This window comes from Pomacea canaliculata, linkage group LG9 (assembly GCF_003073045.1).
Source record: "Pomacea canaliculata isolate SZHN2017 linkage group LG9, ASM307304v1, whole genome shotgun sequence".
Taxonomy (NCBI): Eukaryota; Metazoa; Mollusca; class Gastropoda; order Architaenioglossa; family Ampullariidae; genus Pomacea; species Pomacea canaliculata.
Genome location: NC_037598.1, coordinates 4,471,142 through 4,496,348, shown reverse-complemented (window position 1 = coordinate 4,496,348; position 25,207 = coordinate 4,471,142). Strand labels below are relative to the sequence as shown.

Sequence of the window (25,207 nt, the reverse complement as noted above, 5' to 3'; positions counted from 1 at the left end):
AGTGACGGCTTAAGAAACTTTAAGAAAAGACATTCCTGAAGAAATATGTGCCTTTGGAGGCAGCACAATTGTGATTAATTACAAACATTTATCACTAAAGATAGATAAGGGAAGAGAATCATAGTAACAGCATATGCGCGTGAGCATCAGTGCAATCCATTAGTTTCTCGGTGAAAATGACAAAACGTGTTCCATACAAGGAATAACATGGCTCTATCATTATAAAAAAGCAGTCATGATGGAAAATCAAATATATGAATATTATTTTTTTGTAGTTGTGCTGTTTCGTCAGAAAAAAGAAAACGATATTGTTTATCAGATCAAAAGTATGCTGATTTCAAAGTAAACGCTTTCACGCAGTATGGCTAATATGCAAGTATGACTTCCTGCAAAGTAAACCCAAGACATCCCCAGAAAGAGGCTTCAACGTGTGGATGGTCCTGCCACCGAATATATGTGTTGGTTTTCAGTATCGCCATCATGACATTCCTCATATCACGTGACAAAATGTCCTCCAAACACATGATAATCAGGTTATCTTCATTTTCCATAACGTGACGGAGACAGAACGCCAGCTCGAACTGACACCAGTGACTGCGAGCAAAGTTAGTGGAGAACACCATCAGAATCTTCTTGCTGTCGTTGACGGTATCTACGATGTTGTCGACGATGTTCTTGCCCGCAAGGAAGTCACGTTGATGCACACACAGCCGCAATCCCAGTCGCTGCTCCACTTCCTGCATCAGTTTCGTCTGCACCCACCGCAAGTCCTCTGCGGAGTCCGACACAAAGACGTCATAGTTGTACACCTGATCCTGCAGACGTCTCCTTCTATCACCAGACCTGTCTCGAAATGTCTCGTACAGAACGAGACGAATGTGCCAGCGGTAGCGGTACAGCGAGGATAACCTCATCAGAGTAAAGGAAAGCATCCCCACACTTCCTATGATAAACTTGTAAGCATCAGTACTCATCAGACACGCCTGATCAGGTAAGTAGAAGGACCTAATGCTTGTATTCACTCTGTCAAAACACAGGTACTTACCTCGTGAGCTAGCAAACAACGAAGGCTGTGCAACCAGCCAGTCGTGGAACCAAGCTAGCTCACAGGAACAAGAAAACAAACTATCACTCATGTCTAGAAATGTTAGTTTCCTCTTTGTATATTCACTGAATGTCATTGGTGCCGCGTATCAGACATGTTTCTGTGCCCGCCTTTCTCTCAGCGCTTGGGACACTCCGGTAATAGAAAGGCAGCTTACAGCAGACGACATTTGACGTCATACACCAGGCTATTTTTATCCGGTTCGGGGGGGGGGGGGGGGGTCGAGGCCTTTTTTTTCACTTTATGCATTGCTATCTGGATGATAGTATACTTGAAATGGGTGGCGAAGAAAACTTTGATGTTCCTTCATCTAAAGATATTTATGTGTCTAATAAATATACACAAGACAGCAAATCGTTTAGTGACCTTTCATACCTGGATAAAAATAGAGCTTAGAGTGAAAAAAATAGTTATTTTATTCCATTATCTGTTTTGCTTTTTCACCTAAACTTGTTGACAAAGTTTGTTGAATCATAATTGGCTTCATTAGGTCTGCCTGGAGAACTTGGAAGTCTTATAGGGCTTTGATGTCAGATAACAACATTTCAGACAAAGTACAGGAAATAATCCTTAATGTTGGTGGTAAGTATACAGGCTGTAAAGTTTTGCATTGTTTTTAGTACAGGTAGTCCTCGGGTTACGACGGTCTCGAGTTACGTCATTTCGTGGTTACGACACTCATTCCCACTTACAGCGACAGTGATAACAAAGTAACGTAGTGGGCTTATTATTGAGATGGACAGATTATTGGCGCTTTGGTTGCAAGACCAAAATCAACGCCGTGTCCCTGTGAGTTTTATGGTTATTCAGGAGAAGGCTAGGTGACTGTTTGAGGCGTTGAAAAGAGAAAAAGGGGGAAGGAAGTGAAAGTGAAGAATTTGTGGCGAGTAGGGGTTGGTTTATGAGGTTTAAGGATCGTGCCAACTTCCAGAACATTAAAGTGCAAGGTGAAGCTGCCAGTGTTGATGAGAAAGCAGCAACTGAGTTTCCTAATGCATTGGCTAAGATAATTGAGGAGGGTGGTTACTGTGCTCAACAAGTGTTCAACGTGGATGAGACAGGCTTGTTTTGGAAATGTCTGCCTAACCTAACACTGTTTATTACTGTTACAGCACTTACAGTACAGTATTTCATCATTAAACGTACTGTACTACAATATTTTACTGTACTTATGTTTATTGATAATTATGTATACTGTGTTAGGATAGGTGTTAGGATAGGCTAAGTGTTTGCAGTACTGTACTGTTATTGTGGTACAGTACTGTATGAAAGTATGATCCAACTTACGTCGAAATTCGGTTTACGACGCCGCGTTGAGAACGGATCCCCGTCGTAAGTCGAGGACTACCTGTACATTATTAACAATGTATAGAAAATACCAGCAGTTTAAACCAAATACTGAGTGTATGCAGAAGCAATTTTTTCTTATGCATATTAATTGTGCATTTTCCTCTAGACAGTGATATGATGTGAATGGTATTGATCCTACGTTCAGTTATTTTTAATTCAACTTTATTTTTGTTTTTTAAATGCACTATTCATATATTTATAATGCGGTACCAGTAAAATGTTCTTAATTTTTTTAAAAATTACACAACATTGTAAATCTCTACTTTTTTCAGGACCTGCACTACTTCATGATTTACAGTTTCTTAACCAGTGTTTTGTTAGGAAGAGCAGTTTCAAAACTGTTGCAAAAGAAAATGTACATTCAAATTTTCACAAGGAATTTTTAATTGATTGTAAAGATATTGAAAGGCATATCCCATCTTTGCATCAACATGGATCTGCCTAAAAGTATTTGAAACAATGGTAAATGAAAACTACAACTTGGCTAATAATCAGTCTGCAACTGATTTAAGCGAGGTGACTGATGAGTAAATAGAGATTGTAGAGCATATTGGAGCTATGTAATGTTAAGAAATCAGCAATTAAATTATCTCATAATGAGAAAGATGATATATTTTCATGTTTAAAAGAACTCACACATAAATCTGACACCAGTACAAGAGCTGAGCCTGATGTGAAATCAATGACACATTCTGGATAAAGGGGCACTTACAGACTTAAAACCCATGTGGTTCAAATTTTTATGAAGTACGTCTATATTTAGACAATGCTTTGATGGACAGGTGGATTTTGTCCTTTCAAACTTTACCTATTGTTGTCAGACAGAGTCAGTTAGCACTTGCTCATATGAACTAATGTACACTGTCCTAGCATCATAGAATGTTTTAGTTATGATTGTCAAATCGCATTTTATGGTTCGTGCACACCCCAAGTGCAAGAAGTATATGGAAAAGTTTAAACTGTCAACACTTACCTCAATAACAAAACAGAAAGGACGTAGAAAAAGTCTGAAGACTTCTAGCTCTATTGTGTAAATGGGGGTTTAATGTTGAAAATCCACCTCTATCCAGAATATGGGTCAGTGATCTGCACTCCTGAACATATCCTGTGATCTGGCACGCACCCTCCTTCCATCACCTAATCCAGTGGTTCTTAACCTTGTTTGAGGTACCGAACCGACAAGTTTCATATGCACATTCACCGAACCCTTCTTCAGTGTCATCACGAATTGCGGGTGTGTCTTGACCTCCGTGGTGGAGGCTCCGCTGAACCCCTGAGACCGACTCACCAAACACCTAGGGTTCGATTGAACCCCAGTTAAGAACCACTGACCTAATCCCTTGTTATGTGTATATTTTTATATGCTGTTGCTTTCATAGTTTTTTTGAAACACAACAACTGATTCCAGATTTATGTTATTGACTTCCCATGTTTTTTGTATTTGCTAATGCCTTTTCATAATGTCTGCTTTGCTGTGAAAAGAAAATGCCATTTGCAAACATATTTGGTAAAATGGAAGTTAAAGGTATGATGGTAATTTTGTCGTCTATCCCTCCCTAAACCCATGAGAATTTAAATTACCATCACAAAATTAATACATACTATGTTGACATAATATGTACGTCCTTGTACTTTGATTAATTTTGTATCGTCTTCTTTATTTACATTTGTGCAAGATTAATATTGATCATAATGTTATAGTGTTAAAACCACCCTCCCAACTTCAGGTTGATGCTATTTTCTGCTTTAAGAGAGACATTATACTTAATGTGTCAATGTCACGGTTATAAAAATAAAACATTCAAAAGTTAAGGTTAATATAGAAAATGATTATCATCATGCATGTAATACTTTTTGTATAAAAGCCAAGTGGACTGTTTTGGCATGCCTAATTATCCAAAAAGCATTGTAATCTTAAGTATTATACAAATAGAGGAGCTTTACTTGATAGATATAAAAATTGATGTTAAATGTTGATTCCATGGCTTTTAATCACTTTGGCACTTACATTCGTGCACACTCAATTTAATAAAGATAACTGCCTGAATAATTGTATTTCTTTATTGTTCAGTTGTCATAATAAGCTAATTACCTTGTGTTCAGAATAGCCCATTTGAGTAAAATTAGGCCAAGTGAAACAAATTTAAAAGTCATAAAGTTAACACTAGTTTGCTGATTCAATCCAACGAAAGTGTTATTTGAGCTCTTGAAAAAGGAACACTAATTAAGTGTTCTGATTTATTTTTAAACGTTTTATTGCTAAATAGGGGTTGAATTGAAGCAATCCTATTCATGTTAATGTTAGTACATACAAAAATGCGATCATTTAATTTACTTCTCAATTCTTGTTTTACCTTTTGTTGGATATATTATAACATAGCATATTATAATAGGTTACTTATTCTCTTTACAAACACACACACGAGCTCTCTCACTCTCTAATAGGAACCATATCCAGCACTCAGCAGCCTCCATCAGTTTCAAGATACCAGTGCTGGATAAATGTTGTTTATACTCTTCTTCTTCTTCTTTCCTATACGCCCCCAGTGGAGCATAGGGCCGCAACCACACGCCGCCATCGGACCCTGTCCTGGGCGTCCCTTTCCAGCTGGCACCATGTCATGCCAGCTGTCTACTATATGTGATTAATAGTTCGATTATTTTTACGACTATGAATCTTTTGATCTGGCACAGCAATACTTACAACCACTAGGAAATCAAAATATTCTAAAATATAAAAAGCTATATTTCCCTCGCCTGGTGACTGACCTTCAATGTAACACTCCGGTTTGAAATGTCTGGAACAAATGGTCGCTCTTTCAATTAAGATAGAATCACAACGATTCACAGCTCTCACAAGATTTTTTTCTCAGTCTTGATTGTCTAGTCTTCTTATGCATAAAAATGATCAACCTTTGTGTCGACCTTTAGAATCAGGGCATCCTGGAACAGCACAGCTAGTGCCTGGCATCTCAAACTAACAACGAAAGCGAAACCGGAAAAGGCGAATTATCCAGCGCATGCGCGACACATTCCCGCGCGAGATTTGCGTCTTTGTTATTTATAGGCTCTGCATGGGCATGACGTCAGGCGTTGCTAAAGTCAGCGAAAAAGGCCTTGACCTTCTTCCCCTACACACACTGGGTAAAAATAGCCTGGAATATGACGTCATAGTCGTCTGCTGTCAGCCTCTCTATTATCGGGGCGTCCCCAGCGCTGAGAGAAACTCAGACACAGAAACATGTCTGACACGTGACACAGTGAATGAGTTACATAGAAATAATGAGTTTGATTTGTTCATGTGGCCAAACAATTGAAGGAATATTTCGCCGCTCACTCCAGTGAAACTGTTGAAGCTTTCGTGCAAAATCACTTGTCATGGTGGAAATTCTGCTGGATGCAAGACTTATCCTCTCCAGAGTAACCAAAGGCTTCAGGTCTATGAAATTGAAAAATCCCAACTGATTTGCATATCAGTACAGATACTGAAGTCGAGGTAAGGGGAATCTGTACAAAGTACAAGGGCAGAGATTTTCAACTGCATTTTAGGGTCGAATTAACTGTGATAGACACGCCTCGGTACTTTCTTATTTACCTCTGTCAATTCGCTGGCGTTAAAATTAGTTCATGACGACAACACCAGAAAATTGAACAGTTTTCTGTGGGTGACTTTTGATCATTGTACAACGATGTCATTCAATTTGGGTCTGTTTGCAAGAAGTAGACATTATGCATAAAAAAAAAACCCCAAAAAAAAACAAAAACCAGACGCACGCAGGTCTTCACACACACACAAAGATATGCGGATGTAGGATACCTTTTGTTTTCATTCGAGACTTGTCTGTAAGTATTGAGTCTGTGAGAGTTGTCCTCTTTTGTCACGTTGACTTGTTTCCTCTCTCACATCCGGACGATAAGTGGAAAGGATGTGTTTCAAATCAAAATCAAATCAAATCAAATCAAATCAAAACAGACTTTATTGTCTGCCCAGGAGACCCAGGGCAGAAATTTGTCTTTGCTCACATACCCATACAGACATTTAACACACAGTTAGGAGTAAAAGTGAGGAGTAAAATAGTGTTGATTGCACCAGTCCATCAAGGCAGTGTATGTTTATCCTAACAACAAACCTTGGGTGACCAAGGGCCTAAAAGCACTGCTGAACAAAAAGAAACATTTGTTCATCACGGGCAGAAGCCCACGACAGAAGATTAGTACATAGAGGGGACCATGATGCTATCCGTTGGGTGGACAGAGGCTCTACGAGCATACTAGTTAGTCCGCTTTCAGTAGTTTGCCGGTGGACCAACGAGTGTCGACGAGATTGAAACAGAGGTCGAGTTAGCTCTCGCCATAAACCCGATGTGTCAGAATGCGGCTCGTGGTTACATCTTGAGCTCGCTGGAGGGACCTGCCAGACGTCGAGTTATGATGCTCCCGCATGACGCAAGAGATACGCCGAGAAAGATCTTGGGTGTCCTAGTGGAGGCGTACGGCGAACGGAAAGAATCAGTGCCACAGCAACGTGATGAGGTGGTCGACGAATACGCCGCGAAGCTCCAGAATTTAAGCAGGCGAGGTAGAAGGCGGCGCAGAGCGTCGAAGTGGCGGCGATTGACACCATCTCGGGGGACTGCAGCCCGACCGGTCAGGGAAAGTGACTGCCCCCGTTTTCCGTAACAGGATGACAGGGAAATAAAGTGTAGCTGGCCTGACTGGAAAGTGTCCGACGGCGGAGGTTGTCATTTATGGCAGTTGAGTGATGGCGTTGCTCGACACCGGCAGTGAGGTAACGACGGTCACTGACGAGTGGGCACGAGGGTACATACACATACAGGACTTACAGCTAAAACAAACTCAGGAGTGGCGGTGTTGGACATGTTTACGGCCAGCGTCTGAGGACGTTCCTATCCTGGTGGTCAAGGACCTGGTCGATGTGGTCACAAGTGAGCGCAGGAGGCGCGTGTCGCTTCTACTAGGGAAGAACGTCCTTGATCAGATAATGGCCTCTACCGCAGATGTGGCGCAGGCAGTACAGGCAGCCGTGCATGAAGCTCATCTTGAGAAGACATTGTCAACAAAAGGACTGGCTAGGGCCGCTGGCAACACGCCCGTTCCAGGATGCCAATGGGTCTGACGTCCACACCAGCCACTTTCCAGAGGTTAATGCAGACCACCATGCCGAACTTTTTAATTTCAGTCCTTCTTGTGTACCTAGACGATCATTTGGTATACTCCAAGATAAAGGACATTCAACTGCGGGAGGCGCCATACCTTCAGGATGACGACAGTGAAGAGGAAACGCCAGGGTGGTATGCTACTCTTCCAAACCATCACCACAGAACTCTTGTGACAATGCCTGTGGTGCCAGAAGTAACAGTGTCTGTGGTGTCAGATGACAGTACCAGAAATGACAGTCCCTATCGTGTCCGAACCGCGCAGATCGCAGCGACTTACCGCGAGACAGGCAACAAACTCGCACAAAGTGTAGGATGAAACAGTTCGTGCCACGCTATGCCATGGCAATATGAATACCATGGATATATTATTTAGTTGCGGTGATCGGTGACACCGTAGATGACACGTACGCATTGATCAGTTGTTTATTTTGCTATTTGTTCATTTTTCTTCAACTTTACCGCGGCTGCGTCCAGAAAATGTCATTGACAAGAATGACACACGAGGTGATGGCTGACAATAGATGTCAGCACTCTCTTTTCTTCAGTCTCTGATTCCTCCTGAGTCCTTGTGCCTTTATTTAGGATGGTGATGGCTGCTGGCACGAAGGACCTCTGGTAGGCAGCTTTCCTTATGCGTGGTACCTTATAGCGCCTGCCTGAGGGCAACAGCTGGAAGCTGGTGTGGAGAGGGTGTTTCAGGTCAGAAATGATGTTATGTGCCATCCTTCTGACTGCATGAAGGTACAAGTCAGAAAGTGGCAGAGTTCTCTAGCTTTCGTTGTTGTGAGCGTGACGAGGTGTCAGTGGACTGTCCCTCTAACTAAACCCTGTAGTCGGACCACTGGTTAGTCACGGTTCCAAGAGCCAATCAATCTTTTTGTCTTTTTTGTTTCAGAGAAGTGGACGGAAATCTCCAAGAAACGTTTTAGCTAAAATTCTTGCCCATATTCGTCCTGTGTGCTATCTTATTCAGTTGCGATTTTTGTTCCATCGACTGCGCACCCGACTACAGCTTACTTAGGAATCCACAAAAGATCATGATGATCTCTGAAGTTTGTTCTCTAAGGTGAGTTTTTCGATTCCGAATAAGATAGCATCTAGGTTTCATTATGTGTAATTCCCAACTGCCATATTCTTATTTGTCGCAAACCTGGGGCGAGGTCCGTAGATTTGGTAGGGGGTGCGATTTCTATTACCGGTTCAACACACCGTCTATACCCCCACCAAATCCCGTCGACACTTACCGCGTGCTACCACACTAAATTGCTTATTAATTATCAACTTTTAGTTAGCTCGAGCCCCCAAGCACGCATACCCCAATGAAAACACAAGGCAATTTAGGGTGTTAAAAGAACGTTAATTATTATTGCCAAACGACAAAGAAGAATACACAAGAACAGGAAGGTTTATATACTACGTTTTTCTTTATCCTAACTCGTTCTAAAGGTCGTCCCGGTATCTAAATGTTTCCCTTACTCCTGGTCCAGATAGCGAGTGAGCCAGATCTAACCTTAAAATTAATTATCACACACCTCTCTGCTCGCACACTCTCCCCATACACTCCTTACGCATACGCCACTTAGCTGTGTCAAGCTTTGGTTGTGTAGGGACTGTCTCGCAGGACACACACACACAACGGTCACTGGTATTGTCCACTGGCTAGCGTCGTATGGAGATTTCTCTCGCCGCGCCACAGAAGAAATATTGTTCCAGACTTCGGTCTTCTGTTGACTGGTGCGCGACGAGAGGAGTATGAAGAAGGTGCACCTCAAAAGGTCGTCAGGACTACTGGCGACCTCCGCGTGGAACACCGCACCGATCCCGGTGGCCGGAGCAACTTGTTGAGTTGTTGTTAGGTCGAACAAAGTTGCTCTGGCGTACGTGCAGGTACGACGGTGAGGCTTAGCTCAGATCTAGGGAGATGTCCTTTTCTCCGTGGTTTGAAGCAGAAGCTCAGCTAGCCGTTACGACGAAGATCAGACGAAGTTACTCTCCTGCAAGCCAAGGACGACGGTGTGGCTTAATTTGCCTTCGAGGACGATGTCCTTTTTCGCTCAGAGGTTATTTCGTCTAAAGCTTGGTGGAAGGACAACTGCACACAAAGACTTGCGACACGAAAGTCACGGAAGTCTTCCCCTCAGGTTTTCGCACAAAGCACAGGTTGTCGTCTAGATCTTTCTTTTCAAGTCGAAACGCTCAGCTTGTAACTCGATCTTTCAGTCAATTAACCGTCTTGTTGGCCAGACATACCACCTGACACACTACAACCAATCACGCCTCACAGCCACCACGAGCTTAAGCTCCCACCCGCATCCGCGTAAATGACGCAATTTCTCTCTATGACGTAATTTCTAGAGAGAGAAATCACGTCATATCTAGAATAAAATAGATGTACAAACCCACACTACAGCCCTATCCCACTCTTTCACGACATTATTCGTTCAGAACAAACGTAAGACATTACGAATCGTGAACACACAAATTTGCGTAAATTCAAAGAAATTGCTTTATTTACAGCATTTACAGAATAAAAACTACTTACTAATTATTTATGCACAATTCCTAATGCCACCTTACTTAGTACTAGTCTAAATCCCCTTAACTTATACATAAACATAAACTAAAGCACAAAGATCAGGAGCATGTTCAGCAGCAGGGCAGCCTGTGAAATTAGAACATCGAACTTAACAAGGGTTCTAAAAGAGGTAGAGGGTGGATGTTGTGTCTGTGACACCTTAGAAAAGCTGTCATCCAGCAAATCTAGTCTTTACGACAATCAACCATCTCTCGTGGACACAGGATGTACACCAGTAAGTCCATGTTTGTTCATGTGTTAGAGCTGCCATCCAGCAGAACTAGGAATCTCCACGACAAATAGTTGTCTCTCTCATGCACAGCGTCTGTAAATATCTGGAGCTGCACTAGCTGGGACTTTGGTTTTGGAATAGAGCATCGTTTCCGCGCAGGACTTGTTTCAAGGTTAGATATGAAAACTGTAGTGAAAACTTTGGTAATATTTCACCTACTGCAGGATCAGTTCAACTCTTTTACCACGACTCTTACACGACGGGGCGGTCCCCTATATCCCTCCCCCATCCACACCCAGTCTGCATAGACACCAAGGTCGCGAGGACACGCTAGATGTGGGTTACTGTATGAGATTCTTTAAGGGTGCTTTGTGTACCCTTGTACCCATTACATACCCGTGTGGGTGTCAGCCACAACGTGCTTCCAGTCTCCTGTTCTTAGATTTGCTCCCATTTCTGAGCATGAGATTAGGTTGTGCATGCCACCCCACCCACCCACACGCGCTTTTTTTGCAAGAGGCAGCCATATTTTGCACGTACACTAATAAATTTAGTAATTATAGTTTTCAAAATTATTTTGAACCTTTGCCATCATTGTTTACCATAGTTGCTAAGGAAAGCGTTGCGCTTACAATGAAATCGTTACAAATATTTTAGAGAAAAGAATGTAAGACAAACGTGGGAAATGTCAGTTGAAGACTGCACATGTCAAAACTTCACATAGTCATCCAAGAGGTGGATGGCTTAAATATCCATCGTTGTAATAATGTTGCTAATTAGCCAGTGAGAACGCACTTAACAAAGCCACGGACTCGCTTACTTGCTCTGGGCTGTGAGGTGTAATCAGCGAAGTATAAAGCTGTACATTGCAAATGAAACAATAAGAAATAAAGGTTTAGAAAGAAATGCGTCAATAAAGCAGGAATATCGGTTTCATTTATGCAAATATTTTCTAATGAGCAGTTTGAGGAGCAAAAGGATTATGTAAGCAAAGTATATTCCTCTGTCTACATTTACACACATTATCGCGTCTTGGTAAACAAAGCATGCAGCATTTTACTGAAGATTAATGTAAAAAACTGCTCCAGTGAAACCAAAGAATAAAAGAGCAGCGACAATATAAAGAAACAAATACAGTACAGAGTAGTTCTAAATCGGTGACTTCCCCCAGTATTATTTATCCCTAAAATTCACTAACTTTGACTTTTGCCTTGACCATCCGCTGCACAATCACTTTTATAATGGCAATAGCCAATAATGAATAATATTTCTGGACACCTTGGAAAAAACATGTCTGAAACAGATGTTGGCAAGATAATTAGTCTTGAGTGTGTGTGTGTGTGTATCTACCTCTGAAGTTTCACTTTCTTCTTCAACATATGGTTTGAAACAAGTTAAAGTAAAGAGGAAATTCCTCTAAAATGCGTTACAGTGTATCTCTAAACAGTTTGAGAGAGAAGTTCCTGCAGGGCAATCTCAAGACGTCCCCAGAACGAGGCTGCAGCATCTGGATGGTTTTGCCACTGGATGTACGTGTTAGTCTTCAGTACCGCCATCATCACGCTCGTCAGATCACGTGATAAAATGTCCTCCAAACACACGATGATCAGGTTATCTTCATTTTCCATAACGTGACGGAGACAGAACGCCAACTCGAATTGACACCAGTGACTGCGAGCAAAGTTAGTGGAGAACACCATCAGAATCTTCTTGCTGTCGTTGACGCTGTCCACGATGTTGTCGACGATGTTCTTGCCTGGAATAAAATTACGTTGATGCACACACAGCCGCAATCCCAGTCGCTGCTCCACTTCCGGCATCAGTCTCGTCTGCACCCATCGCAAGTCTTCCTCGGCGTACGACACAAAGACGTCATAGTTGTACACCTGATCCTGCAGACGTCTCCTTCTCTCGCCAGACCTGTCTCGAAATGCCTCGTACAGAACGAGACGAATGTGCCAGCGGTAGCGATACAGCGAGGATAACAATATGAAAGCAAAGCTGATTACTCCCACGCTGGCTATAATGAATTTGTAAACATCAGTAGTCATCAGACACGCCTGATCAGGTAAGTAGAATGACATGACTGTCACGTTCTGTCTATCAGAGCACACGTATTTGCCTTGTGAGTTAGCAAACACCGAAGGCTGCGCCACCATCCAGTCACGGAACCACCTTAGTTCACAAGAGCAAGAGAACAGATTGTCGCTAAGGTCGAGAGATTTTAGTCTTGCAATGATGTTGTTGTCGAAAGCCGATGGTGATATTCGACTTAAGCGGTTGGAGCGCAAAATTAACTCCTCGAGATTGTTTTTGTCAAACACGCCATCCGGAAGTGTGTGTATTTGGTTTCCGTACAGGTGTAGTCTCCGCAAATTTCTAAACTTAGAAAACGTGTTGAGCGTCACTTGCTCGACAAAAGAATTACCCATGAACAAGCCAACCAGCTTCGTCAAGTGTCCAAACAGCTGCAGGAATCGTTTGTCGTCCACATCACCAAAGTCATTATCATTCAGTGGAAGATTTCTGATTTTGGGACAACCAATGAAACTGTCAGCATGAATACTTTCGTCTCTGAATTTTATACCATTGTACAGCAAAGATATTCTTTGTAGTGAAGTATTATTGAAAGCATTTTTCTGTATTTCGTGTATACGTTGTGCCATCGACTTCAAATAGAGTTCTACCAAACTGGGAAACTTTAGGCTATTGAACATATCAGTGTACAAAGAGTCAAAGCGATTTCCACTGAGCTGCAGCATTTTCAGTTTTGGTAAGCAGATCGGTGTCGTGAGAGTGTGGATAAGGTTGTCTTTGAGAAACAAGTTCGTTAACCTCGGGAAGTAGGAAGTCCCATTAGGACTACATGTTACAGGAAACTGTTCAATGGCGTTATTAGGAATAACTAACTTTTCAAGACTACACAAGAAATCGGATTGTATGGTCGAAATAGAATTAGAAGAAAGACCGATGCTTTCGAGACTCACCAACGGCTTCAAAGCTGTAAAATTCAAGATTCCCAGATGATTCTCATGCCAGTACATATACTTTAGTCGAGGTAAGGGGAATCTGTAGAAGATATCGGTGGGAAGAGGTCCCAGTGATGCGTGCATAACGTCCAGCCTCTGTAGGATCTTGACAAACAAAACAGACTGTAGAGCCTGGTAGTCAAGGTTGACATTGTTGTCTAGAAATAACTGTTGTAATGTCGTAATCAGAGGACGAAACGCATGCGGGTGGATGTAGCGCAGTCCGTTATCCCCGAGGTCAAGAAAGTTAATGTAGGTAACATTATAGAAGAAGTCTGGCTTGTCAATGGTTGTAAGGTTGTTGTAAGTAAAATTTAAGAATCGTATATATTTCGGGAGCTTAGGAACAAATGTCAGCGCTCCATAATTCTGTGAACAGTCGGCCTTGTCACCACTGCACTTGCATTTATCCTCAAAACAGAAGACAGAATCGTCGAACGTGGGAACAGAGACATTTCTGGAGAGCGTGAAGAGTGTTTGCTCCAAGTCCAGGTCCTGCTTCACATGTAATGCACCACAGTGTAGGATTACCACCAAGGTTGGAATCAGTGAGGACAACATGTTGCAAGACTTTACAAAGTACAAAGGCAGAGATATCATCTGTCTTTTAGTGTCGAGTTAACTCTGATAGACACGCCTTGGTACCTTCTTATTTACATCTGTCGACTCCGTAGAGTTAAAATAATTTACGAGAAAATAACCAGGAAGTTTCACAGATTTCTAAGTGTGACTTTTGACCATTGAACCACGGATGTAATTTATTCTGGGTCTGTTTGCAACGTAATGCATGAAAATAACGGACTATGGCAAGGTTGAACACACACACACACACATGTGTGTGCCTGTGTGTGTGTGTGTGTGAACGTAGGAGTCCTCTTTATTTAGTTGAGACTGGCCTGCAAGTAGTGAGTCAGTGAAATTTTTCTGTAGTGCAATGATGTCATCGTGGAAATGTGTCCTTGAACATATTACATGTATGCGAGAACGCCCAACTCTGATACTGTGCAGTCATTCTTATAAATTTTTTATTAAAGATTTGCTTCCACTGTTAACTTCTTATTTGCACAGTCGTGCACTTTGGAGAATAATAGCTCCTCCTCTAAACATCAACCGATGGGTGTGACCTCAGTCACTGTCTGAATCTGAAGTATGCCTCGTTATTGTCTCATCCTACACCTCTGCTGAACATGTCTATCATGCACCGACCCGGGGATATACCCGTATGGGTGTAAGATACAAACCGCTGACTGAGGATGTGCTAGAAAATGAGCAGTCAAAAAATAAATTATGTTGTCGACTACAGCTGCTTAGAGTCAATCACCAAAAGCAGAATATCAAGCTAACACTAAAAAGTTCGTTCAAATGTTTGTTAACAATTAATTATGATAACAACAAAGAAAATCCACAAAAGATCATGATCATCCCTGAAGTGTGTTCTCTAAGGTGAGTTCTTCAATTCCGAATGATATAGCATCTAGGTTTCATCATGTGTAATTAACAACTGCCATATTCTCATTCACTCAAATCAGGACAAACGTAAGACATCACAATTCGTGTACACACAGATGTGTGTAAATTCAAATAAATGGTTTTATTTACAGTATTTACAGAATAAAAACTACTTACTAACAAATAACTTCTGTACAAAACCTAATCCCACACTACTGAGTACTCATCTAACTCCCCGTAACTTCAACATGAACATAAACTAAAGCACAAGCATCAGCAGCTTGTTCAGCAGCCGGGCAGCCTGTGAGTTTAGTACATTGAACTCAACAAAGGTTCTAAGAGAGGAAGACGGTGGATGTTGCGTCTGTGACACTTTGTGAGAACTGCCATCCGGCAAAACTAGTCTTTACGACAATTAAATCATCTCTAGTGCACACAGGATGTACATCAGTGTGTCCACTTGTGTTCATGTGTTAGAGCTGCCATCCAGCAGAACTAGGAGTCTCCATGACAAATAGTTGTCTCTCTCATGCACACCGTCTGTAAATATCTGGAGCTAAACTAGCAGGACTTGTTTCAAGGTTAGATATGAAAGCTGTAGTGAAAACTTTGGTAATACTTCACCTACTGCAGGGTCATTTCAACTCTTTTACCACCACTCCAGCAGGACGAGGCGACCCCCTCTATTCCTCCCCCTTCCACACCCAGTCTGCATAGACACCAAGATCGCGAGGACACGCGAGATGTGAGATACTGTATGAGACTTTCTGAGGATGCTTTGTGTACCCTTGTACCCATTACATACCCGTGTGGGTGTCACAGCCATAACGTGCTGCCAGTCTCCTGTTCTTAGATTTGCTCTCATTTCTGAGAGTGAGATAAGCAGTGCCAGCCACAACACCACCACCCCTTGCACATGCATTTTCTTTGCAAGAAGCGGCCATAGTTTGCACTTACACTAAATACATTTAGTGATTATAGTTTTCAGATATATTCCAATATAAACCTTCACCATCATTGTTTTCTATAATTTGTACGAAAAGCGTTTCTCTAATGAAAGCATTAAAATATATTTTAGAGAAAAGAATGTAAAAAAAAATGCAGAGCAAACGTGCTAAGAATAAATTGAGGGATGCCCATGTCGAAACCTCACATAGTCATCCAAGAGATGGATGATTTTCATGTCCATCGTTGTAATAAGAATGCTAATTAGCCAGTCAGAACCCGCTTAACGAAGCCCCGGACTCGCTCACTCGCTCTGGTCTGTGAGGTGTAATCAACAGAAATAGATGTACATTGCAATTGAAAGAACAAGAAAAAATATTTCGAGAGAGATGCGTCAATAAAGCAAAAATATCTGTTGGTGGAACTCTGTTTGCTCCATTCAATTATTGTCTAATCAGCAATATGAGAAAAGAACAAAATATACATAGATATATTGAGTGAGAGTGGGAGTAAAAAGGAGAACAATTAGAGAGACGTAGAGGAAGAGAGAAAAAAGACAGATAAAAAGGTTAAAGTCATTTAACACTGAAGCAAAAGTATTAAGTAAACAGAGGACATTCCTCTGCCCGAATTTAAACACAATATTGCGTCTTGGTAAACATAGCATACAACATTTTCCTGAAAATTAATGTACTAAAATACAATAATGAAACTAAAGAACAAAAGAGCAGTGACTGTTTGAAGAAACAAATACAGTCCAGACTCGTTATCTCGATACCCGCTCGTCTTGCTGCAAGTTCTAGTTTAGTGAATTCTTTCAATATTATTTATCCCTCATATCCAGTACCTTTGCCTCTTGTCTTGACCATCCACTGCACAATCCCAACATAATGGCGATAGCCGATAATGATTGAGATGTCTGGCAATCTCTGAAAAAAACATGTCTGAAACAGATGTTGGCAAGATAACTAGTCTTGAGTGTATGCAAATACTGCTGAAGGTTCACGTTCTTCTTTAAAATGTGGTTTGAAACAAGTACAGGTCGTTAAAGTAAAGACGTAATTTCTATAAAATGCGTTGCAGTGTATCTCTAAACAGGTTGAGGGAGAAGTTCCTGCAGGGCAATCTCAAGACGTCCCCAGAACGAGGCTGCAGCATCTGGATGGTCTCGCCACTGAATGTACGTGTTAGTCTTCAGTACCGCCATCATCACGCTCGTCAGATCACGTGACAAAATGTCCTCCAAACACACGATGATCAGGTTATCTTCATTTTCCATAACGTGACGGAGACAGAACGCCAACTCGAATTGACACCAGTGACTGCGAGCAAAGTTAGTGGAGAACACCATCAGAATCTTCTTGCTGTCGTTGACGCTGTCCACGATGTTGTCGACGATGTTCTTGCCCGCAAGGAAGTCACGTTGATGCACACACAGCCGCAATCCCAGTCGCTGCTCCACTTCCGGCATCAGTCTCGTCTGCACCCATCGCAAGTCTTCCTCGGCGTACGACACAAAGACGTCATAGTTGTACACCTGATCCTGCAGACGTCTCCTTCTCTCACCAGACCTGTCTCGAAATGTCTCGTACAGAACAAGACGAATGTGCCAGCGGTAGCGATACAGCGAGGATAACAACGTGAGAACAAAGCTGATTACTCCCACGCTGGCTATAATGAATTTGTAGACATCAGTAGTCATCAGACACGCCTGATCAGGTAAGTAGAATGACATGACTGTCACGTTCTGTCTATCAGAGCACACGTATTTGCCTTGTGACTTAGCAAATACCGAAGGCTGCGTCACCATCCAGTCACGGAACCACCTTAGTTCACAAGAGCAAGAGAACAGATTGTCGCTAAGGTCGAGAGATTTTAGTCTTGCAATGGTGGTGTTGTCGAAAGTCGATGGTGATATTTGACTTAAACGATTGGCATGCAAAATTAACTCCTCCAGATTGTTTTTGTCAAACACGCCATCCGGAAGTGTGTGTATTTGGTTTCCGTACAGGTGTAGTCTCTGTAAATTTCTAAACTTAGAGAACGTGTTGAGCGTCACTTGTTGCACAAAAGAATTACCCATGAACAAGCCAACCAGCTTCGTCAAGTGTCCAAACAGCTGCAGGAATCGTTTGTCGTCCACATCGCTAAAGTCATTATCGTCCAGTGCAAGATTCCTTATTCTGGGACAACCAATAAAACTGTCAGCATGAACACTTCCGTCTCTGAATTTTATACCATTGTACATTAAAGATATTCTCTCTAGTGAAGTATTATTGAAAGCATTTTTGTCTATTTTGTTTATATGTTGTGCCATCGACTTCAAATAGAGTTCCACCAAACTGGGAAACGTTTGGCTATTGAACATATCAGTGTACAAAGAGTCAAAGCGATTTCCACTGAGCTGCAGCATTGTCAGTTTGGGTAAGCAGATCGGTGTCGCGAGAGTGTGGATAAGGTTGTCTTTGAGAAACAGGTTAGTCAACCTCGGGAAATAGGAAGTCCCATTAGGACTACATGTTACAGGAAACTGTTCTATGGCGTTATTAGGAATAATTAGATTTTCAAGCCTATACATGAAATCGGATTGTATGGCCGAAATAGAATTGGAAGAAAGACCGATGCTTTCGAGACTCACCAACGGCTTCAAAGCTGTAAAATTCAAGAATCCCAGATGATTCTCATGCAAGTACATATACTTTAGTCGAGGTAAGGGGAATCTGTAGAAGAGATCGGTGGGAAGAGGTCCCAGTGATGCGTGCGTAACATCAAGTCGCTCTAGGGTCTGGACAAATAAAACAGACTGTAGAGCCTGGTAGTCAAGGTGGTCATTGTAGTGTAGATACAAATGTCGCAGTCGCTTCAGAGGACGAAACGCTTGCGGGTGGATGTAGCACAGTCCGTTATCCCCGAGGTCAAGAAAGTTAATGTCGGTAAGATTATAGAAGAAGTCTGCCTTGTCAATGGTTGTAAGGTTGTTGTAGGTAAAATTTAAAAATCGTACGTAATTCGGGAGTTGGGGAACAAACTTGAGCGCTCCGTAATTCTGTGAACAGTCGGCTTCATCATTACTACACTTGCACTTGTGCTCAAAACAGAAGACAGAATCCCCAGTCGTCGTGGAAACAGAGTTGAGTTTGAGGTAAGTGTGTTGAAAGTCTGGATCCTTATTATGTAAAGCACTACACTGTAGGATTACCACGAAGGCTAGAATCACTGAATACAGCATGTCTCTGGACTTTGTAGAGTACTGGACAAGAGTCGGTCTGTCGCTTGTTGTCAGTAAGCTCTATGACAGATCCGTGCTGTTGCCCTTTGATATCTAATTGCAGTCAGTAAGCTGTTGCTAAGAATAGTTTAGGAAAAGACCAGCAGGAAGTGGTTCAAGTGATGGTTTCCATCACGGTAAGCATACGACAAGAAGACTACACAGACACACAGGCGTTTGATTCATATAGGAACACGTGGTCTACGTAATTTGTCACCCATTGTCCTAGTGGTCGTATTTAACTTTGACTCCTTACTTTTGCGAGGCCTTGTTACGCCGTTGTACCGAGTCCATATGTATCATTTAAATTTAAATATGTATCATTTATTCTAATTCATACAGCCGACAGACAACAGTTATTTGTAAACTTTTATTGGGTATCATGCACCCACAGAGACAACACTTACCCACACAGACGTAAGCTCTCAGTCTTCACTCGTTGTCTGTCACTGATATTTTGATAGTGTAATGCCAATTTGTCTTCAGTATCAGCCTGTGTGAAAAAACAACCCAAATCCCACTAGACAGGACACTAATCAGCGCAAATGGGGCTGGGCAGGACATACCTTGTGAAAACCAGAGGACACCATTGGCAGGCAGGCACTGGAACCTTCAGGTGAAGAGGAGAGCATGGAGACCAAAGCAGACTTGAAGATCAGTAGAGAGGAAAAGGATGCCGGGATCCATAAGGAATAAACTGAACTAAACTAACGCCTTTTTATCATAATATTTCTCTCTCATTCGAGGCTTGCCTGTAAATCTTTAGTCTATATGAGTTGTCCTGTAGTGAAATGGTAATAAGGTCGTGGAAATGGGTCTGTGGACATATTAGATGCGTGGGAGAACGCCCATGAGCTAACAAACTTATATTTTTTATTATTACTTACTTGCATCTGCGATTAACTTCTCACTTGTACAGCTCATGCACACTTTTGAGAAAAGTGTCCTCCACCCTCTCTTAACGAAACATTCAGTCTCTAAACATCAACAGATGTGTGTGACCTCAGTCACAATGTCTTAACCGGAAATGCATCTCATTAGTGCTTCATCCTACACTTCTGCTGCGAATATCCATCGAGCACCTAATTACGGAAAGGTTGAAATCTGTGGGTTAGGGTTTGGGTATAAGTTACAGTGCACTCTCTGGGTATCTCCTAGACAAATTAGCGAAAGTGAGATTTTGACTGAGATTTTTATTAATTGTCTGACAGGTTATTTTTTCCTGTTATTACTTAATATATTCAGCTATAACATATGATATTTACAAATCTGGAAAAGTGAAAAACGGACACTAGAAATGTGTAGAAATGAAATGAAAGTTTTTGCTTCTTTCATTTGCATGAATAAGTTTGACATACTGCCCCAAGTATGATATATGTTAGTTTCTGTTTGGCTGGCATAAGCGATGCTTCAAGTGTTTCTGAAAGCCTTATCAATGCAAGTAGGAAGAGAGATGACTCTAGCATATCTAATGAAAATGCAAGAAATGAGGAAGGAAAGAGAGAGAGAGAGGAAAGGAGAATAAGTAACATGGGAGAGCAGAACCATTCCACGCATGGGCAGAATAGACTGTCATATTTAAAAAGGAAACATCCAAAGAGAGAGAGAAAAAAAAAAGAAAGAAAAGAAACGAAAGAAAGAAAAAAAAAAAAAGACGACTTAAGAGGTTAAAAAATTGTGAGGAAGGACAGCCATTTTTCGACTCACGAACAGGGGAATATGAGGACAAGACTGCAGGAGACATCACAGGCTAGCACTTTCATTTCAGCCGAGTGAGATGAAGGTTGACGGCCGTCTTCTTGATGTAAGTACTGACAGAAGGCGCGCGCATGTGGATGTATTTGTGTATCAACGCAAATTTCGTAAGGAATCTGGTTCTTGTTCTAGCTGCAATGTTAATTATGTTAATCCTATTCCTACTCCGATATATGAAAAACAGATTTTTTTCACTGAATCTGACGCTAGCCAGGTCCAAGTTACGGGGATTTTACTCGCACGCGCATATTGTCAGGTTGTTTCACTCACTTTCCTGATGTCATTTGAGTATGACGAGCAAGAAGAGCAGTGTGACGAGGACCATGTAGGGCAGCATGGACTGCGCCAAGCCCACGACCACCATAGAGTACATGCACCAGATTGACATCAGCAACACCCTGGCCGGCGACCACTCCGAACAGTCCCTTCCGCTGCCTCTGAACCTCAGTGCCGCTCCGCGGTGCCGCGAGCGTCTGCCACCCAGTTGTACACCGCGCGTGCTGGAGACGGCCGAGCTGCTGCTGCTGTCGGTCTCGCACGAGGAGGCGTCCTGCCGGTTGTCGGCGTCGTCGCCCGCCTTCTGCTCGGCCTCATCCGACGACTCGGAATTGATGTCAGACATCATGGCCTTGCAATAGTCCTCATCAGGCCGCCAGCGAAGGTGGAACTCCTCTTGAAGGTTCTGTGTCTCCTGGGCGGAGTCCTTTCGCTGGAGCAGGCGGCACTGGCGGTTAACGACCGTCTGCGTACAGATGGACCTCACAGTGACCGTTGACATGCTGCGCAACTGAAAGACACCGAAATTCTGGCTTTCCATTGGCCTTTCCTAATAGAATGATCCGCTGGACTTGTGTCTGTAATGGACTGTGTGTTTATGTGTACGAGCATGCAAGAGGAGAAAAGGAGGAAATTGTTTTTTATATTTTTGTCCCAACTAAACACGAGAAAGACAATATTTGGATATCTTTAACGAGTTTCAAAGACACCAGTGGAATTTCTTGTGATTGAAGAAATAATATTTTATTTTAGAAGGCGTTCTTTTGTAACACGGCTGTTTATTGCAATTTAAATGCACTAGACACCTATATCGAGGTAAAAAGTTTATTGATAGCATTTCTGCTGATAGTAAATCAGCTTAAAATTATTTATTATAATTACTTTTAATTAGTTATTGTAATTAACATATTTGCTACATATATGCCGTTGTGCCAGTGGCATTGGCTACAATCTAATTGCTATATTTTAGCGCCATTTACATTTAATCAATCATCTATCGTCTTTGTTCTTTGACGATCTAAACGCATGGTCATGGCTAAGAATGTTGTTTGGTCTTTCATTCACGAAGGAGTCATCAGCAGACACGCTTGGACCATCATCACCAACAACATTAGTGACTCACCCTTCTGCGCTCTCGCCTCCAATCAGCCAGAAGATTCTGAAGCAGGAACGAGGCAGGAACTCGGCCTTTCAATATGGAGCTGGCTGGGAAGATGGTTCTGCATGTTGGACATGAGACTTTCAGGAATCTAAGCGACACAGTCGGGTTGAGGGCCTTTGTCGTCTGTCCCAACTGTATCACACAGCTGTAATGATTTGGATGAGTGTGTGAGGCGGCATTTCTTAACGACAATCTTCATCGCCATCAATATAATCGTTTTGCTTATTTCTTTCCTCTTATTTCAATAAACATTTTTCTTTTGTGAATTTGGGTATCTCTCTCCCCTTCTCTCTCTCACCTTCACACACATAAGCACACACACGCAGGCACGCGCGCGCGCGCGCGGATGTTGAATACGAAAGCATAACATATCACTTACAGGCGGCAGAAAGAATGTCCACAACACAGTGTAACCGGCTTCCTTAGGTAACCAAAACACACCTGGCACTTCAGGTGTCTACTCCAGTGAAGGGAGTGGTAGGAAAGGGGTGTGCTGTGAGAAGAAATACCCGGATGAGTACCCGGATCCCCACACTCTTCACCCGCCATACTGCCACAGCCCTGGAGGTCGGTTGTCACAAGCGAGGGAAACAAATACGTCACAGCGTACACGTCATAACACAAGTGCGTCATTTATTACGTTTAGGGGTTCCCCATATGACGTATAAAGGAAGAAAATACACGGGGTTAAAGGTTTCTTCGCTCTCTGCCGCAGAGACACAGACATAGGTATATAGTGAATATTCGGTTAAATGGTTATACATTGACATATATATCTCCACTTGTTTATTATTCTCATCCCTAACCCCTTACACGTTTTCCACACAGCTGGCTATAAATTATCACCGAAATAACTAATATTGACTCGGATAGGTTCTATCTCTTCGGCATTAAATCATTTTCTGCCACATCGAGAAAAGAGTTCAGTGACGATAGAGTGAGCTCCCATTTGCTTAATTACGGACATTTACAAGTCCGTGGTCTAATGGAAATTCTATTTTGATGAAGTTCTATTTAAAATGATTCTCCGATAAAGTAGTGTAAGTCTACTTCAGTCCTTTTATTTGCTCTTTCGCATTTTCGGAAGTTTTTATCTTGTCTTTATCACTTCTGTATTAAATTATATTTCCTCGAGGATGACAAGATATAAGCAGTCCAGATCAAATGTATAAGCCACATTATTTTGTTCATGAACATAAATCTGGAGAAAAGAAAACATTAACAATGGAGGTTATGACATATTTTATCGTGTACCTGGGGAGACAAGAAGGCAACTGTTCTGTTGTTGCTGCTGCTGCTGCTGCTGCTGCTGTTGTTGTTGGAAAAAAAATCCAAGAAGAGAGTGAGTGTAGTTTGGAAACCTGGTTCTTGCTAATAATACAAGATTTTCTAGACAAGGATTTCCAACAGTGCAGTCCTAAATGATATCCTTTTCCAGCAATTAACAAAGGTGATTCTTAAGATGTCTGTCCACTCTCACTGAAACCAGGTGTGTGTTAAACCATCAACGCTGACTTTAAATTAGAATCGGTTTGATTCATTGTACACATATTTAACAGTCAGTAGTTTCCTAGCTTAACTGATCGAATATATTCATTAAATTAAAAAAACAGTTTTAATAACACTCAGGTGGAGAGAATTACTTTGATCAAAGTCGACGGGAGGAAGGTTTATTTTCAGATTGTTTGATAATGAAGTATTTGATACTGAGCAAAATAAATATCGGCGGCTCTTACGGTGAGATAAAGTGCTCTATTATTCTTATTTAAAGCATGCAATGATTGACTTCACTTTGGACATCACTGAATGAAAAATAAAATCAGTGCGAGGTCTTCCAGTTGATGCTATCGAGGCGTTAAAAGAACAGTAACTCCAGTTTGTGCCATCACACGAAATGAATGTTCTCCCTTGCATTAGAAATCGAAAGTGAGAATGTGATGGAATATAGCAAGTGGTTAGCTCAATAGCTACTCTCAGTGCCTGAGTGATGAACATTAATCTTAGGAGAATTAAAATTCCACATTTTGCGACCTCTGTGCAGCACTAGGATCACTAGGATAGCTGATTGACAAATAGCACAACGAGCGCTAGGATAGCCGATGTTGTGGCTGTGATATACCCCCTGTGTAGGACGTTTAACATGGTGGTTGATGTATCCCACCCCACCCGGCCAATGCCCTGACGTATGCCCTCGCTCGGGTAACGTAGAGACTCGTCCGGGTCAGAACTTTCCGGTTGAGATATACTTTCTTTGCTGAAGCAATATTCTTCCTGAACTCTGCTATCTCTCGTGTCAAAAACAATACTAGGTCAATGTGTTTATTTTATGGTGTGTGTGGGTCACGCAACGGTGCCCGTGGGCAAGTATCAATGTATGTCTGCTCGCATATGTGTGTTGGCTCCTCAATGTGTGGGTCATGTCCAGTCAATGCGGGCAATGTCTGTGTATATGCTTGTAAAGTTTAATTTTTTTTAAAAAGGAGTGTTCATGTCTAACAAATAAGTCAAGAGGAAAAATATAAAAGAAAAAGTAAAGAAACAAAACGGAATATATGCAAGAAATTTCTCAGCTTAAATTGTGATCCACATCTTACGGGTCTGAAAATTCGACTAAAAAACACGAAAGTTTCCGTATAATGCCTTTAAATGGTGGCAAGGAAAACGAAAATTCAAGATTTTACATGCTGACCGAAGGATTTTGAGTGCTAGTCATGTGAAATGTACTTTGTGTGCAACGAAACTTTCTTCACAGAAATACAGTCACACTAGCAAATCGACTTTTTCTTTCCTTATACTTGATACGTAAAAAGACAATGATGGTTTCCACAGTCCTACAGAAACATTTATCCGTCTCATGAAGGGCGCTTTTTGTACATCAGAC

General features: G+C 41.9%; 3 protein-coding genes across 4 annotated transcripts; all 3 read right to left on the bottom strand.

Annotated features, from left to right (window-relative positions):
- Nucleotides 1–365: 365 nt before the first annotated feature.
- LOC112572114 (toll-like receptor 2 type-2) lies at nt 366–914 on the bottom strand. The gene has a single exon (XM_025251647.1). It carries the CDS (start codon nt 912–914, stop codon nt 366–368), a length of 549 nt encoding a protein of 182 aa, XP_025107432.1.
- Nucleotides 915–11,881: 10,967 nt separating this feature from the next.
- On the bottom strand, nt 11,882–19,361 carry LOC112572113. Its single transcript, XM_025251646.1, has 3 exons — nt 16,959–19,361; nt 16,713–16,794; nt 11,882–14,088 (listed from the first exon to the last, which is right to left on the bottom strand). The coding sequence occupies exons 1-3, from the start codon at nt 19,092–19,094 to the stop codon at nt 11,882–11,884; spliced, it is 4,425 nt and encodes a 1,474-aa protein (XP_025107431.1). The 5' UTR covers nt 19,095–19,361.
- A 131-nt stretch (nt 19,362–19,492) lies between these two features.
- Nucleotides 19,493–22,925, bottom strand: LOC112572036 (E3 ubiquitin-protein ligase RNF169-like). Of its 2 annotated transcripts, none has more exons than XM_025251540.1 (4): nt 22,706–22,925; nt 22,288–22,471; nt 21,159–21,675; nt 19,493–19,626 (listed from the first exon to the last, which is right to left on the bottom strand). In XM_025251540.1, the coding sequence occupies exons 1-3, from the start codon at nt 22,873–22,875 to the stop codon at nt 21,169–21,171; spliced, it is 861 nt and encodes a 286-aa protein (XP_025107325.1). In that variant the 5' UTR covers nt 22,876–22,925; the 3' UTR covers nt 19,493–19,626; nt 21,159–21,168. The 2 variants fall into 2 exon arrangements, with proteins under 2 accessions (XP_025107325.1, XP_025107326.1); XM_025251541.1 differs by having other exon boundaries at nt 21,159–21,630.
- Between the last annotated feature and the right edge of the window lie 2,282 nt (nt 22,926–25,207).